This window comes from Notolepis coatsorum, assembly GCF_963971535.1.
Source record: "Notolepis coatsorum genome assembly, chromosome: 5".
Classification (NCBI taxonomy): domain Eukaryota; kingdom Metazoa; phylum Chordata; class Actinopteri; order Aulopiformes; family Paralepididae; genus Notolepis; species Notolepis coatsorum.
The window spans coordinates 31142511-31160712 of record NC_140169.1 but is presented as its reverse complement, the minus strand read 5'-3'; the positions used below and the strand labels follow the sequence as shown (position 1 = coordinate 31160712).

The window sequence follows — 18202 nt, the reverse complement described above, 5'->3', positions numbered from 1 at the left end:
TGTTCAAAGGATGAGTTGGCACAGATAGCTGCTCATTATATTGAAGTTTGATGCAAGCTAAGAGAAGGAGGGCTTGCAAATTCAGTTGCTTGGAGGTTTGACTATGGTCATGTATCTTGAAACATCCTCGTTGCCTATAAAGGAACGAGAGGAAATATTGCTAGCTGCAAAGGCAGAGCATGTTGAAAGATGATGAGAGCGAGATGAAGAGCTTGTGAAAGCGCGAGAGATGGCAGCTATTGCCAAGGCAGAGCGTAAGGATAAAGCAGCTATTGCCAAGGCAGAACGAGAGGCTATTGAAGCTATTGAGGTGAGAAGAGCAGCTGCTGCTGCTGCTGCCAAGGCAGAGCGTGAGGCCCAGGAGGCTATGGAAGTGGCACATGAGGTACGCGCCCAGGCAACACGTAACCGTGAGATGGCGCGGCATGGTTTGAGTAATGCAGGTGTTGTAAGTGGAGCTTTAGGAATGCACACTATGAATGTACCCCTGCATGATGTTTTGCTTGATTTTGCCCTAGTGTCAGGCCCAGTAATCGGAGTGGCGGTTGACAGTAACCCTATGGAGGGGGTAACGTTGCTCCTGGGAAACAACATGGCTGGAGGGAAAGTGAAACCGGAGGTGACATGCGTGCCAGATACTCAGGTGGCCGGAGATTATCTGGCGCAGCAGTATCTTGTGATCTTCCCAGCCTGTACGGTGGCTGAGGCCACAGACGAGTTGGAGGATGCTAATGATAATTCATGTGGCACCATTTCTGTTGGTGCTAATTCGTGTGGCACCGTTGTGATCGGTGATGCTACAGGGTCAGAGTTAGGCTGCCAGTCTTCCTGCAGTGGCTCTAATGCTCATGATGAATCACTTGTTTCCAGTACATTGCTTAATAGGTCTGGTAGTTCTGGTCTAGACTCACATGACCACACTGAGGGCCGTTTCTCACTCACCATTCTGGGTCGAATCAGCGCCGGATCACACCAGAAAAGGGTGTGTCATTCATTCATTCTACTGAGAACGCTCCCCCCCCGTCCCCCGGGATGCTGATTCGCTCCAAACCTGGACCGCTGAAATAGGTGGTCTCGGGTGCGCGCCAGTGGGAGCGGGAGGCGTGGTGTGCGAGCTTCTACCAAAACACGGGAGAGGCTTCTGTATCAACTTGCTGACACACGCTTGCTTGAATTTTGGGCAGATAAAAACATACAGCAACAACTGGACAATACCCACAAAAACGATATTTATGGACAATTTGCGAGTTCAGACCTCAACCAAACAAGCATGTGGAGCCTCACGGCTCAGTGGATGAAAACAAGGAACCACGTTACAAGCATAACACTTCCCTGGCTCGCATTTTTTTTTGCCATTGCTATGTCTATACATTGGTTTCTTGTTCGAATGCATTTATTTCCACCTAACCGCCTGCCTCCCATTTACTTTTAATATTGTGTATTGTGGTGGAGAGAATGAGATTGTACATAGTCGATATCATGCCCTTGATGGAAGACATCGGGGTTAAAAAGGAGTCGATGGGTGTTACCTCTGGAAGGTTGGGAAATATAGGGTTAATGCTACAGACATAGCTACGAATCTGTAGATACCGAAAGAAATGTCGGCTATGGATTGAATATTTCTCTGATAATTGCTGAAAGGAGGCAAAAACATTATCAATATACAGGTCACCTAGTGTGTTAATACCGAGTGAAGCCCATAAGGAGAATGCTCCATCCATCAATGAGGGGTGAAATAAAGGGTTAGCTGCTATCGGGGCCAAGTGGGATAGAGTTTTAAACCCAAAGTGGCGTCTGAATTGATTCGAAATTCTGAATGTAGTTTTAACGATTATATTTTTGAAGTAGGGGGCCAATGGAGAACTAGTGGGGGCATGTATAAGACCGGTTAGTGAAGCAGGTTTGACAGATGAGGCTTCGATGTCAACCCACATAGGGCACACCAGAGGTTTGTCTGACTGTAGCCATTGCTGTATGATTCTGAGATTGGCTGCCCAATAGTAGGCTCTGAAGTTAGGTAGAGCCATGCCACCCAGAGATCTACGCCTTTGTAATAGAGCTTTACTAATTCTGGGAACTTTGTTATTCCAAATAAATTTGGACACTAGGCTGTACATTTTTTGAAAGAATGAGTGGGGAAGAAAGATAGGCAGGCACTGGACAAGATAAGAAAACCTTGGGAGAGAGTTCATCTTAACGCAATTGATACGTGCAGCAAGAGAGAGGTAATAATGACCAACGTTCAAAATCTTCCTGAAATCGAGTCAGTAGAGAGCCAAAATTTTATTTGAATAGGTCCCCAAATGTATCCCTAATTTGGATACAGAGATATTTGAAGCCATGGGGGGAAATTTTCAATGGGAAGTTATGCAGTGGATAACTTCGAGCTTCTGCATTCAATGGAAGAAGTTCACTTATGTCTAAATTTAGTTTATACCCTGAAATACGGCCAAATCAGGTGAATATGTCAAGTGCAGCTGGAATAGATGTGGAGATGTCAGACACGTATAGAAGCAGGTAATCTGCATATAGGGAGGTCCTCTGTTCAACACCCCCTCTGATTATACCTTTTATACGAAGGTCTGATCGAAGTGCGATGGCCAACGGTTCAATGGCAACATCGAACAGGAGTGGGCTCAAATTGCAACCCTGTCTCGTGGAGCGGTGTAGATGGAACTGTGCTGAACGTGTGTTGTTAGTCCTCACTGAGGCAGTGGGAGAGGTGTAATGTAATTTCACCCAGGCTACAAAGTTATCCCCCAGTCCAAACTTTTTCAATGTGTCGAAAAGATATCCCCACTCCACACGGTCAAAAGCTTTGGCCGCATCTAGTGAGTCAAGAGTCAAGAGTTTTTAATTGTCACGGCATACAGGTATACAATGAAATGCGGGTGGTCTTGCCCGCGACGATGTGCAATACAGTGGTACAACATATAATAGAATCAAAAATGAAAAAACAACATTGTGCAGTAAACAGGTAACAGGTAACATGGAGTGACATCTCGGTATCTGTACATAGTTATTTACAGAGCATATAGGACATGCTAGTTAGCTTTGGTAGTGCAATACACTGTTCCTGTTATTCTAATTTAAAGTGTCCTTTCCTTTGGCCATAAGTGTGCGTGTGTGCGACATGAGTGTGTGCCCGCTCATGTTAAAGTGTTAAGTGGCTGCTCGTGTGTGAGCGTGCACAGCGTGCGTGTCGTGTGTGTGTTCATGTGTGCTTGTGTGTGGATAGTTCAATGTTCTGAGCACTCAATGTTCATTGTTCATGGCTCTGATGGCCTGGGGGAAGAAGCTGAGCCTCAGCTGCTCTGTCCTAGTAGCTGGGGTTCGCAGGCGTCTGCCTGACCTCAGCAGCTGAAACAGGCTGTTATTGGGGTGGTGAGGGTCTTTCATTATCCTGCAGGCTCTGGATTTGCACCTCTTGTTGTATAGAACCTGCAGGGGGGGTAGTGCAATACCCGTGGTACGCTCGGCTGAGCGCACCACTCTCTGTAGGGCCTTCTTGTCCTGTGCCATGCTGTTTCCATACCAGGCAGTGATGTTTCCGGTCAGGATGCTCTCTACAGCTCCTGAGTAGAAGGACTGGAGTATCTTCCCCGATACTCTGAACTTCCTTAACTGTCTCAGGTGGTAGAGGCGCTGTTTCGCCTTCTTTACTACTGTGTCTATGTGTGTTGACCATGTCAGGTCCTCTGAGATGTGGACCCCCAGGTACTTAAAGCTGCTCACCCTGTCCACGGTGGCCCCGTTAATCATCAGTGGTGTGTGCGTCTCCTGCTGTCCTCTCCTATAATCCACGATCAGCTCCTTGGTTTTACCAATGTTCAGGAGCAGGCTGTTGTCCTGGCACCAGCGTTCCAGTACCTCAACCTCCTCCCGGTAGGCCTTCTCGTCGTTGTCCGAGATCAGCCCCACCACCACCGTGTCGTCTGCGAACTTCACTATGGAGTTAGAGCTGAACTTGGCCACACAGTCGTGTGTGTAGAGTGAGTACAGCAGGGGGCTCAGAACACAGCCCTGGGGGGACCCGATGCTCAGGGTGATGGTGTTGGAGGTCTGACCCCCCACCCTGACCGCCTGGGGTCTTTCGCTCAGAAAGTCCAGTACCCAGGCGCTCAGGGCGGAGCTCAGACCTAGCTCGATCAGCTTGTCCACCAGTCTGGTGGGGACTATGGTGTTGAACGCTGAGCTGTAGTCAATGAACAACAGTCTCACATAGCCCCCCTTCTGACGGTCAAGGTGCGAGAGGGTGCTGTGCAGTACCTGGGAGACCGCGTCGTCGGTGGACCTGTTTGTCCTGTATGCAAATTGCATAGGGTCCATATCACTGGGGAGGGAGGCACAAATGTGGTCCTTGACCAGCCTCTCAAAACATTTCATGACCACAGAGGTGAGTGCCACCGGTCTGTAGTCATTTGGACATGTTGGGGAGGGTTTCTTCGGTACAGGGATGATGGTAGACATCTTGAAGCAGGCAGGGACCACTGACTCCGCCAGGGATTGATTAAATATGGCGGTGAACACAGGGGCCAGCTGGTTGGCACAGGACTTGAGTATGCGTCCTGTTATGCCATCTGGGCCAGCAGCCTTCCTGGTGTTCACCTGCATAAATGCTCTTCTCACACTGTGTTCCGACAACGAGAGAGCGTCCCCGCCCCCCCCGCGGTTGCCCCCCCCCCTCCACAACAGCCGGCGCGCCAGTGACGTCACTAGCCGGAGAGCCAGCAGCGCCACTGTCTACACCAAACCGAGCGTAGAAGATGTTGAGCTTGTCTGCGAGGGAGGCGTCGTCGCTCCCCATTGAGGGGGCGCTGACTTTATAGTCAGTTATTGTCTTCAGTCCCTGCCATAATCCTCTTGTGTCGTTTTGTGCCATTTGTGTCTCCAGTTTATCAGCATATGTCCTCTTAGCAAGTTTGACAGCCTTGCGTAGAGTATAGACTGAAGCCTTATACTCCTCCATGTTTCCTGACTCTCTACCCAGGTTGTAGGCGGTGGTACGAGAGTTCAGAGCTGCTCTAATAGTGCTATCCACCCACGGTTTCTGGTTTGGGAAAATCCGCACCGTTTTTCTGGGGACAATACCATCGGCTATTGTTGTAATGTAGCTCACCACTGTGTCTGCGAGCTCGCTGACGTCACTGGCGCTTCCTTTGAACATATCCCAATCCGTTTCTGTAAACACGTCCTGGAGCGTGGCCTCCGATTCGTCGGTCCACTTCTTTGTCTCACGTGACACGACGGCGTCACGTGATCTCTGTTGATATGCCGGAACTAGCCAGATGGAGTCGTGGTCGCTCGAGCTTGTGGACCCCGTTAATGGCGGAGCGGCTACTGCCTTGTAGCCGGCTCTGAACGGGGAATAACAGTGGTCGAGTGTGTTTTTCCCTCTGGTGGAGCAAGCGATGTGCTGAAAAAAGGACGGCATCACTTTCTTCAGGTTGGCCTGGTTGAATGATCCGACAATACGATCGCTTCATAAGAGCAGGAGTGTAGTGATGGGATGAGTCGATCATCAATCAGAAAAAAGTCTATACGAGAATAAGTTTGATGAACATGTGAAAAGAAAGAATATGGTCTTCCTTGTGGGTTTAAAAATCGCCAGGGGTCAGAGACGTTGAATTCATTCATAAAAGCATGAATGATTTTGGCAGATCTTGAAGGTACACTATTCCTGGGTGGTGAACGATCTAATCTAGGATTAATCCAGACATTGTGGTCTCCACCCTGAATCAGATAATGTGTTGACATATCAGGTATCCTGGCAAACAGTGTTTGAAAAAAGTTCTCATTGTCCCAATTGGGGCCGTATACATTAGCCAGAATTACTGGTACATCATACAGCCGTCCTATAACTATCACAAATCTCCCGCCAGGATCTGAGATAATATCGGAGTAAACAAAGTTGACAGATTTATGGATTAGAATGGCTACCCCTCTGGATTTCCCTTGAAATGACGAATGATAAACCTGACCCACCCATCTCCTCTTTAATTTGATATGATCCGTTCCCTTTAAGTGGGTCTCTTAAAGGAAAGCAATGTTAGCGCCAAGATGTTGAAGATGATGTATCACCTTACTACATTTGATCGGTTGATTTAGGCCTCTGCAATTCCAGCTGCAAAACCTAAGTACACCTCCCGACCGCTGTGCTGATCTAGGTTGGGTCATAATACCGGCAAGATCATGAATAGATGTGCTGGGTACACCACAAATGAGAAACACTGAAAACAATCAAATAAAACTGCAATAGGGCGACCAAGCCAAGTACACAAAAATAAAAAAGAACTGATACAGACAACATTACTCCCCCTTCCCTCCTCCCCCTTCCCTCCTCTCCCTTCCCTCCTCCCCCCTCCCGCCGAAGCATCTCCCGCTGAGATACGCGTGTGGTGTGGTGCCCGGAGCTCCTGCCCTCATTTATTTTAACCTCTCCTCCCCCCATGTCCATCATGAAAAATAGTTCTTCAATTTCATCCATGTCAAATTGTGTAGAGTTGAAAGAAACAGTCATTGCGACAGTATTATAGTCTACTAGGGGTTGGGTAAACCCCTTTCACTTGGTATGGTCCGTGTGACGTCACTCGTTGTTGCAGGAAGTATGATCGTAAACTTGACTGCAGGATAGTGTATACATAACAAATTCAAACCGATCAGAACTAAACAATCAACATACCAGCTTTTCTTAAATGGATATTTCTACTACGGGATTTTCACGAGGAGGGGATTTAACAACGTCTTACCTCCACTCTTGGTGGCAGAATGCAGAGTCAATGTGTAACTTACGACGACAGTTCCGAGTGTCTCGAGAAATTCTCTCACCGCCGTTGGATCATTGAAGAGGATGATGTTGTTCTCTTGAAGGACTCGCAGTCGATTTGGATATGCAAACCCTCGGAAGATACACTTCTGAATGAGCACTTTGATCACCTCGTCGAACTCTCTGCACTTAATCCGCACCTCCCTTGGCAGATCCTGACGAATGGTGAGTTTGATTCCCTCTTCTTGCATTGGTGTCCTCTTTGCCGTTTGTAGTATCATTTTCGCATCTCTGACCCGTAGGAGACGAATCAATGTTGGTCTTGGTGGTTTTCCTGGCTCAGGTGGGGTTCGGCCGGAGAGCATGGCTAGTTCTAGGTCGATTTGTTTGTCGGGGATCTTCAGCCAATGTGGTAACTTCTGTTCAATATAGTTAATGAGTTCTTGTCCATGTTCGGATTTTTCTGGGAGACCCAGTAGAACCAAGCTCTTCATCCTTTCTTTATTTTCTAGTATGTCCAATTTTATTTCTAACGCTTGTATCTTCTTATTTGCACTGTCTGCTGACTTCTTGTTGGTTGTCAGAGTGTCTTCAGCTGTTGAGACCCGGGTTTCTACTTCATCCAGGCGTAGCTTCTGTGTCTCCAGTGCTTTGTTGTTTTTTTTTAGCGTGACTTTGATTGCCGATACTTCGGTGGTCATATCTCCCAAGCGTGTGTCGATGCCATCCAGTCGTTCTACTACCACAGTATGTTGGTATTTTAATTCTGACATAATTGCCTGTAATGTAAGTTCAGGTTCATCCTTTTCGGTTTCTTGTGTTTGGTCCTCGCCGAATTGTTTGCCTTTGCGTGTCGTTCGACCAGTGCCACCACGACCACCACGATCTAATGACATCTTGTTGTCTGTACTTTTTACTCCAAGTTGGAGTAAAATAATGGTTAAATTATTCACTGAGTGAAGGTAAGAAATTATATTAAAGTCGAGGAAATGCAGAGCTCTCAGCTCAGGCAGCCATCTTGTTCAGCACACCGCCCAGTTGAGTGTGACTCTTGACCGGGACTCGCACTCAACACGGTACAGGCACAGCACATTCTAGTATGTGTAGTTGCTTAATTTTTTATAGGTAAGGTTGGTAAGTATCCCCTTATTTATTTATGTTAATTCTCTTGGTGATTGTTTCTTTGGGCTATAGTTGGGAGAAGAACATACATTTCGGTGTGGGGGTGTTACGTATTACTTTCACATGGTGGAGGGATACTTACTGTCTGTGGTGTATATTCACATTGTGGTTTAAGGCCATGTCCCCACGTATCTGGATCTTTTGCCAAACGGATATTCTCAGGCTCCGTTTAAAAAGAAATCCTCGTCCACACGACAGTGTTAAAAAAAAAAACCTGATCCAGACGCAAACACATAAACGCTAGGGATGCTCGATATTGGCTTTTTTACCGATACCGATATTCCGATATTGTCCAACTCTTAATTTCGATACCGATACCGATACCGATATCAACCGATACCGATATATGCAGGGTTTCCCCCCAAAAAAACTGAATAATTTCAGATAATTAATAATTTCACTGGATGCATTCAAAAGGCTTTCTAAATGTAAGCATTATCTGTGCAAAATATGATAATTAAAAAAGTAAAAATTAACATTACATATCTCTTGTTGTTGAATTAAACCAACATGCATACTTTTGACAATAAATAAAATAAGAATTGGTTCTTACTTGCTTGCCTGGGTAAATAAAGGTTAAATAAATGTAAAAAAAAAAAAAAAAAAAAAAAAAAAATTTTTTTTTTTTTTTTTTTTTACCGATACCGATATTTTCAGATATCACATTTTACTACCGATATCGGCCGATAATATCGGTCGGCCGATAATATCGGACATCCCTAATAAACGCATATAAATTGCTCCAACAAGCATGCGGGCCAGTAGGTGGCGATAAGCGATATCATTTCCATTGGCTATATTGACATACATAGATGATAAATAGATAGATATAGCGGAGGATTATGCAGTCCAGAGGAAACAACCAATCTAGATATGTCACGATTCAATGCTTTACTTCTGCGCACTGGGCGACGGAGAGATACAATGTCAATGTTGAGATCACAATCGCCTAGCCCCTTTCGTGACTGTGATGCACCGAGTGAATCCACAGTCACTTGCTCCTCAATAGGAAACCAACCTAGATTTACCATGAAGGACTGGTTCTAACCGAACCGTTCGTTATACAAGTATCACAGAGACGTTTCAAAGGTACTCACAGTTGCACAAGGGTTTCGGACAGACATACGGGATGGTTTGAAATCTCGGCGTTGCTAATAAACATTTTAAATATTCTTTATAAACTGCTCAAAACGGCATTATTTCCGGCGTTGGGTGCATGATGCGCATGCGCTGTGATCACACCAGGCAGCCAACGCCGGAAATAATGCCGTTTTGAGCAGTTTATAAAAGATATTTAAAATGTTTATTAGCAACGCCGAGCTTTCAAACCATCCCGTATCTCTGTTCGAAACCCTCGTGCAACTGTGAGTACCTTTGACATTTCTCTGTGATACTTGTATAACGAACGGTTCGGTTAGAACGAGTCCTTCAGGGTAAATCTAGGTTGGTTTCCTATTGAGGAGCAAGTGACTGTGGATTCACTCAGTGCATCACATTCACGAAAGGGGCTAACAATCTCCGGATTCTGAAACTAAATATGGCGAGTCCTTATCACAAACTATATATATACTAATTACAACAAGACATTCATTAATTGCATTGTACATGTGGTGCCGTCGTCGCATTACTCGCATATATAAGTAAGGATAGTTTGAATGACATTTCAGCACCAAGTCCACCGAAGTTATTATTACTTCAAAGCGCTAGGTGTAATAAGGATGTTTTAGGCGGTGGTAGTTTCTCTGTTAGGACATTATAGCTGAAATATATAGCCTAGCTAGCCTATAGTCAGTCTGATATATATTAGAGAAATAGTAAAGTAATATTCGCCAAACAATCTGACGGGCCAGATATTATTACGGCCGGCCACAGTCTGAGCATGCGTAGTGAGCTGTGGCGTCATCGTTTATCTAGACTATGCGTTTACAGTGGCTGCACGGATCCACTGAACGGATATTTTGGAAAATCTTCACTTTAAAATGCGTTTAAGAAAATCTCTGTTTATGTCTCTGAAAACACCCTTTACGTGTGGATGAAAGGCCCAATCGTGGAATAAAATGTGCGTTTGGCAAAAGATCCAGATATGTGGGGACATGGCCTAAGTGTGCTGTCACTAATTAGTGGTCTGTGATTGACAACACTGTTTTCTTTCTGTTGTTTTTCCTTGTAACTAAAATGGCCACCCTTATAATTTATCACAGGTGTGGTGATTGAAGCACCACGCCCTATGTAAGCAGGCCAGAGTGCAGTCTGCAGCTGTCTCTCGTCACTTGGTCTCCAGAGTCTCACCTGAAGAGCTCACTTGTGCTCTCACTGCCTTCTCACCATTTCCACCATTTTTGCTTTGTTCTATTTTTGACCATGTGCTTTACTTTATTATATCCTGAACCATGGAGACTGGAGCACCCAGCTCTCCACTCTTTTTGTTCTTTAGTTAGTTGCTTCAAATAAATATTGTTATTTTTGGTAACACTTGTCCGTTTTCCTGTGTCAACCATTTTACATTCAAGGCCTACCGTGGGGAAACGAGCCATATTTTCCTGAATGCTCTGGCCTTAGGGCAAGTCAACTAGGCTTGAATGTAACAGAGCTATATGGAGAAACTAGGGATGGTCGATATTGGCTTTTTTACCGATACCGATACTCCGATATTGTCCAACTCTTAATTTCCGATACCGATATCAACCGATATCAACCGATACCGATATATGCAGGGTTTCCCCCCCCAAAAAACTGAATAATTTCAGGTAACTAATAATTTCACTGGATATATATATAACAAATATTGTTATTGTTTTTTAGTTTTTTTAAACCGATACCGATATTTTCCGATATCACATTTTACTGCCGATATCGGCCGATAATATCGGTCGGCCGATAATATCGGACATCCCTAGGAGAAACCATGGCACGTTCCTGACTAAAAGTATAATGGAGCGCTATGGTGAAACCATGGTACTCCCCTGACTAAAAGTTTCAAATGAAAAACGGCTGGATGTAATTTTGTCAAATCAGCATGGTTGTGAGTGAGAGTCTTTGACCTTTTACATATATAGCTGTGGCCATGAATTGATTGTTTAGATTGCTAGCATGGCTAACAAATATAAATATATTATAGTCTGCCCCGTTGTTTTGACCAAGATTATGTCCCTTTTTGCCTCCTTGATGCGAGCGAGTCTGACGTGGACGAGAAACCCGTCTATACATTCAAGACATTACTAACAAGTTATTGTATCATGTTGGAGAATCTATTTGTGACAGACCTTGCTCATATCGTGGTGGGCTGCCACAAATAAATGTATGTAGGGAAGAAACACACACACCCTTACCTTGCTCTGTAGTTTGTGAACGAGTAAGGCCTGTCGGGCCTCTCTCTCCCTCCCTTCCCTGACTCTCCTCTTCCACTCTGTCTGCTCATTATCCAGACGGAGAGAGAGAGCCATGGAGGGGTCTAAAGACTGAGCCAGCTGGGGGAGGGAGAGAGAGGGAGACAGAGAGATACACACATAGAGAGAGACACAGAGAGGCACACAGAGAGAGATATGGAGGGGGAGAGAGTGAGACACACATAGATAGAGACAGACAGGGAGAGAGAGACACACACAGAGAGAGAGAGAGAGAGAGAGAGAGAGAGAGAGAGAGAGAGAGGAGAGACACACAAAGAGAAAGAGAGACAGAGGGAGAGGCAGATACACAGAGATAGAGAGGGAGAGAGACACAGAGAGATATATAGATAGAGACCCACACAGAGAGAGACACACACACACAGAGAGACAGACAGATAGATACAGAGGGGAAAAAGAGAGACACAGAGAGAGGCAGAGTGAAGAGAGAGAGGGGGGAGAGATAGGCAGATAGCGAGAGAGGGGAGACACACAAAGATAAAGAGAGACAGAGAGAGAGACAGAGAGGGGAGAGACAGAGGGAGAGAGAGCGAGAGAGAGACACAGAGAAAGTGAAGAGACAGAGAAACAGTTGAGAAAGACAAACGAGAGTGGAGAGAGAGGCAGATAGAGAGGGGAGACACACAAAGAGAAAGAGAGACAGAGATAGAGAGGGAGATATACACAGAGAGAGATACACACAGAGATACAGAAAGAGAGACAGAGAGGGGAGAGACAGAGGGAGAGAGAGCGAGAGAGAGACACAGAGAAAGTGAAGAGACAGAGAAACAGTTGAGAAAGACAAACGAGAGTGGAGAGAGAGGCAGATAGAGAGGGGAGACACAAAGAGAAAGAGAGACAGAGATAGAGAGGGAGATATACACATAGAAAGACACACACAGAGAGATAGACAGAGAAATAGACACAAAGAGAGACAGAGTGAAGAGAGAGAAAGACAGACAGAAGAGAGATAATGGTAAGTTATCTTACTTAGTGTTATAGTATCCATGTAAGGTAGAGGGAGATAGGGACTGGTTTACCCTCTCACTGAGGGCCTGAGCCCGTGACTCCAGCTCCTGTCTCTCAGCATGGCTCTCAGCCAGTTCGTCCTGTAGCTGAGACACTTCCTGTCTAAGCTCCTCCCTCTCATCCTGCCAACCAATCAGCAGCCCGGATTCCATCCTGTTGACTCAGCCCACAGCTTCAAGGTGCTTGGTATGGAGAGGAAATGGGAATATATGAATGAATAATAATGTCAATTTACACAAGGAAATTCAAATGTATATTTTCACATAAGACTCCTGAGAGGTGATAGCGCTGGGTTCTTCATTGACAGTAAGGGGTTCAGTGCATTGCTCAAGGACACTTCAACACGCTGGAGCCGGGACAAAACCGGGAACCTTCAATGTACCGATTTCAATTTAGACGATTTCAAACTAGAAATGGTAACAACAGCTGAGGTACTCAAAAAAACTGAGCGCCCTCCAACCTAACAAGGCCACTGGCCATGACAACATCCCCTCCAAATTAGGGATGTCCTGATTTTCCGAAGATCGGGATCGACAAAAAAAAGAAAGGAAAAAAGCTGCAGACCAAAGTTTTTTTTCTTTTTTTTTTATCCCAATTTCTCACATTACATTCACCCTGAATGTTGACGTTATCCAGGTGAAAAGTTAACTTCATTCAAGCGATGCATTGCAATCCTTGACATAAATCATTTGATGTATAATTAAATCAAAGTAGTCAAGTTAGACCGCGCTCACAAGTTCTCACACTGGGTGCTGCAATCCCATAAAGTTCAGTATATCAAAAAGCAGGATACTATTGGTTTCTTTTGGCAAAATTATTCTGCTCTGTGTGACAATAAATAAATGAATGATGATATGCAATTTAAAACCAAAACTAAGACGTGAACATGGTCATGTTTGTTAAAAAAAAAAAAAAAAAAAAAAAAAAAACATTTAACTTTTTTTTCTTTTTTTTTTATCGGATCGGGAAATATCGGTATCGGTAGATACTCAAAATCACATGATCGGGAGCGGATCGGGAGCAAAAAAACGTGATCGGGACATCCCTACTCCAAATTCCTCAAGAGACTCAGCAGCCGCCATCACCCCAGTCATCACACACATAATAAACCTCTCCATAAAACAGGGACACGTACCCAAAGACTTCAAAATTGCGAGAGTAGCCCCCCTGCCCAAAAAGGGCAGCAAAGGCCTTCGACACTGGCAATCACTCCATTCTGATTGACAAGCTAAAAGCAATTGGTTTTGATAGTCTATCAGTGAGCTGGATGCAATCCTACCTGGAGGGGAGAGAACAGATGGTGGAGGCAAACGGTACCCTATCCCCCCCCCCCCTCCCAGTGAACTGTGGGCGGGGGATCGTTTATAATTCCGTGGGCAGCGTTATATCATTCATCTAGTGTGGGTCATATGTTCATCATAACAGTTTATATGGAATACGTTAGAAAATAAGTAACGCTGGATCTTACCGGATCTTCCTCGCGCCGTTGGACGATCAGCGTGGTGTAGACCGTTTTCGATTATGGGATGTTTATCCTGATGAACCATTTCCAGCTTGTATAATACTATATACGTCCAAATCATGTTGTTTATCGAGTTATTGGCAATGGATCGCTATTATATTGTGACGAGCCAGAGTCCCGGGACATGCACCGAGTGCCCGGAAGTAATATGGCCGACCAGCACAACCTCCACAGCACTTCCTGTTTGGCGATTGCGCCGATCGGCCACCAGATGAGCTCAGTGGGTCCTCCTGGTGGATCTCAGGCCAGCGGAGGGGAAATATGAATCCGTTCAACAGATTTTTGAAATATTGATATTAAAGACGCTGTACAGCGTCCTTCAGCAACTTGAGCATGGCCGGGAATGACGCTGTAAAGCGTTTCCCGGCAGTCAAAGTGTTAAAGAAAGGAAAGTCTTTCCCACCCCTAATTGTTAGTAGCATTTGTTACGCCCCTATACGCTATCATACGCTATCAAAACACACTACGTGGTATTTGTGATACAATAACCAGAGAAGTAACCCCAGAAGTACAATACCAGGCGAACACAGGTCTCTTCGATCAAGTCATTGGGGGCTGAGGATCCAATCAGACTCTGCTCCCTTCCTTTGCTGAAATACCTAGCCTTTCCTTGCTCATTCTCTCCATCTCTCTCTCCTTCCTTCCCCCGCTCTGCATTCATTCTATTTTCCTTTCCTTGTGTCCATTAGTTAAACTCGTCGCGTTTTCATTGTTGCTCAGGTTATTAATTGCTCTCGTCTTTCCCTTCCCTCTCCAGGAAGTTCTGAAGAAATGGAGAGCAGGCAGACAGCAGAAAGCATTATTTCACTGTCATGGTTATTAAACTAGACTAGGTTGCAGATTAAGTAGCAGCAGTGAGTAACGTGAGTTGAAATGGCTTTATTTTTTATCCAAAGCGCTTTACAATTTGTTCCTTAGTCACATTTTACCCATTCACTCACACATTCACACACTAACGGCAGAGGCGAACCATGCAAGGTGCCAACCTACTTGATTACCAGACGACTGCTCTACCTCCTGAGCCACTGTCGCTAGATGTAGATAAAGATGTCATAATACAGCACAAGTACAGTACAACGAAAATAAGTTTGGTATCCAACCAGAGTGAAAATGTAACAGTAAAGTGCAACAGCAATATACAATGTACACAACAGGTGATAAAACTGGGTATAAAATATAAATGAGTACTACTGGGTCTGGGACTGGGTGTAGTGCTAATCAGATGTATGTGCAAAGTTGTAATACCAATATGTACAGCGATACAGCCAGGTATACTATAAAGACAGTATGGTCATAGTCAGCATAACTAGTAGAGTAGTTAAGGGATATTATGTACAGATATAGGTCTAGTATATAGTTATGTAAAATGATTATGTGCAGACCACAGACAGGTGGATATATATATGGTAAGAATATAAATATATAATGTATATGCGTTACTTATACGGCACTGTTGTATGCTATCATACAGAGTATATGGGTCAGACTACTGCTTGGCCTTACTCCCAAAACCCACCTTACCCCTGCCCATTTTGACAATCTAGGATGAGTAGACGACAGCGTACAGCTACTTGCAATGGGCCTGGTCTACAAGATACACTACACCACTAAGATACGGTACCTGTCTAAATAGTTCCTAAAGATCAGTGAAGTCCACGAACACAACAGGGAGGGAGTTCCACAAATCACGTTCAACCCAGATTCGGCTCAAACAAGGGACTAAACACGTTTAGAAATTATGCCACAATAATGTGGAACACCCTACCCACAGCTGTAAAGGAATGTGAATCCCTACCCTCCTTCACAATCGCTCTCAAAGAGCACCTATGGGTTGCTACAATTAGAAACTGGCCCCGGTAAACGTCAACGTTTTATGATCTCTTTTTCTTACACAGTAAGATATTTGTATGTCTTCTATGTCATAAATGTCTTGAAATGGAGGACCCTTATGTAAACAAGACGAAAGTATTTTTCTGGTCTTCATCCTAGCAGTTGTTAGTATTGAGCTGTACTGTATTGTACCCATTCTGCAATCCGTTAATAAAGTTTTCAATCAAACTATGAACAGTTTAAATGAACCTTAGAGTTTACTTACATTTGAATACATTAGCAAGCCAATCCTCCCATGGCCTGATCAGAATGAGTCCTATTACTCACTAGTGGCCCGATTGATTCTCACTTTGCATCGTTATGTCCCAATGTTAAACAGAAGTGTCTACATGTACGTGGCTACTTTGATTCGTAGGTCAACTCAACTACCCTTAGTTAACTCCGTGACGAAGTTAATCAGCTTGTGTTTGTAACGTTAAACCAGCAGTGTTTATAGCTTGATGACAAGTTAATCCAACTGTAGATCTGCTGGTCCAGTCAGACTGGGAGAGATAGGACACAGGGGGCTAGTGTTTCAGGACAGTGTGGTGTAAAACACACTCAGACCGATATACTTAATAAATAATAATAATAAACTTGTATTTGTATAGCACTTTTGCAGTTCAAAGTGCTTCACAACAGTCAAAAATGCAGGCATAAACTAGCATAAAAAAGATAGAGGTAGCAACTTAGCAAGGTAAGGTAAATCACAGTGTTTGACATTAGGATCTAGCATCCCATAGGCCTTTCTGTTTACAGTCTCATTCAGTATTACAATACAAATAATAAAAATAGACTAGACAGAGTAAAAACAAAGTGCGGTTGGATTCAGTTTTAAAATAGGCTAAAAAAATATTTAAAAAAATAGAACGGACATACAACAGGGTATTTAACATACAACAGAGCAGTATGTGCATCAGTAAGAAGTACAAAGTGTGATAAAATAGTTAAATTTTGAATTAAAATGTTATCAAATCATTAAATTAAATCATCAAATAATACTTCTTTAACGTTAAAGAGGTACATCACAGAACGTTTAGAATGGTTGGAAGAGACAACGGTTGCCATGACAAATATATGAAGATACAACTAATATTATTGTTGTTATTGTATCTTGTAAACAAGTCCGTGTTTCAGCGTGCGTGCGTTTGATTGATTGATTGAAAACGTTATTAACAGATTGCAGAATGGGTACAATACAGTACGGCTCAATACACACAATTGTTAAGGCGATGCAGACCAGAGAAAGACTTTCGTCTTGTTTACATCAGGGTGCCCCATTTTCAATTCATCATAACATGACATACAGATAGACAGTACTGCTACATGTATACATTTATGACATACCAGATCTACAAATACGTCACCACTGCACAGGGATTCTGCGTTTTCTTTCTAATGTGGCGACAGGCAGCGGTGTTGGAAGAAAAAACGAGTTACACAAACGTTCTGTGCAACAATAACGTTAATGACGAGCGAGGAAACGTAATGTCGTGAGCTGAGACTTGCTGGCTTCTAGTAACGTTACGGGAAGCTGATTGATTGATTGAAAACTTTATTTAACAGATTGCAGAATGGGTACAATACAGCACGGCTCAATACACACAATTGTTAAGCGGATGCAGACCAGAGAAAGACTTTCGTCTTGTTTACATCAGGGTCCCCCATTTTCAATTCATCATAATTCATAATCGCATAAAAAGCTGATGCAGTAGCGAAAGGCTTCCTACCTTTAAACATGTATATTGTGCGTGTTGGACGGAATCGTATCGTCTAAACGACGGTGTTTGACCATTCTGTGTGACTTGTGTTGTCAGTTGAAGCCTTTTCGAGACAATCCATTCTGTAACTAGTAGTTTAGCTGCTCCGAACGACACTGTCGAGGATATTCAAAATTGTAAACTTCCCCTTTCACCCCGAACAGAGGAATCATGTAACAAGACCTTGCATGTTCAGATGTATCTCCATTTAACCGTGGACAGCGCCCCCTGCTGCTCGGAGGGGAAACTTATAACAATGATGGAAGAAGAGTCGACAACGATTTTAAATATTTTATTTGTGAATAAAGATGAATTACAATATAGTTAGCAACGAACATCAAAGCAGAATCTTAAAGACTATCTACATAGTCCCAGTCCGACGTATACACTGGTTGCTTATGTAGACACCTGAATATGTCTGACAATAATTCAATGTGTCTAACGCTAATTCCTTGCATTCCCTGTGTTCGCAAGGACGTTGTGTAACCGGCTGACCGCTCTTGATCCTCCCTATCCTAACTTTGACACTTCATAGTGGGACAGGATACAGGTGCCGCCAGGGGGAGCTGGTGGCGACGTTGGGCAGGGAGACACAGGTGAAGAAGGATGGGCTCAGGGCGCGGCGCCGACAGAGGAACTTCCTTTTCATTGTTTTCCAGAGAGGGAAGAGGACGCACGGAGCTGGAGCTCC

At 44.2% G+C, this 18202-nt stretch overlaps 1 protein-coding gene across 1 annotated transcript in view; it reads right to left on the bottom strand.

The window, feature by feature from the left end:
• LOC311228142 (uncharacterized protein) overlaps positions 1-12498 on the bottom strand; it is a gene marked incomplete at its 3' end in the record, with an annotated part of 144002 nt that extends 131504 nt beyond the window's left edge. Inside the window, exons 1-2 of the mRNA XM_084314057.1 lie at positions 12372-12498; positions 11278-11415 (exon numbers count right to left, since the gene is read on the bottom strand). Coding sequence (XP_084170183.1) covers positions 11278-11391 — 114 coding nt within the window. The 5' untranslated portion in view covers positions 11392-11415; positions 12372-12498. The remainder of the gene's footprint in view (positions 1-11277; positions 11416-12371) is intronic.
• Positions 12499-18202: the final 5704 nt, after the last annotated feature.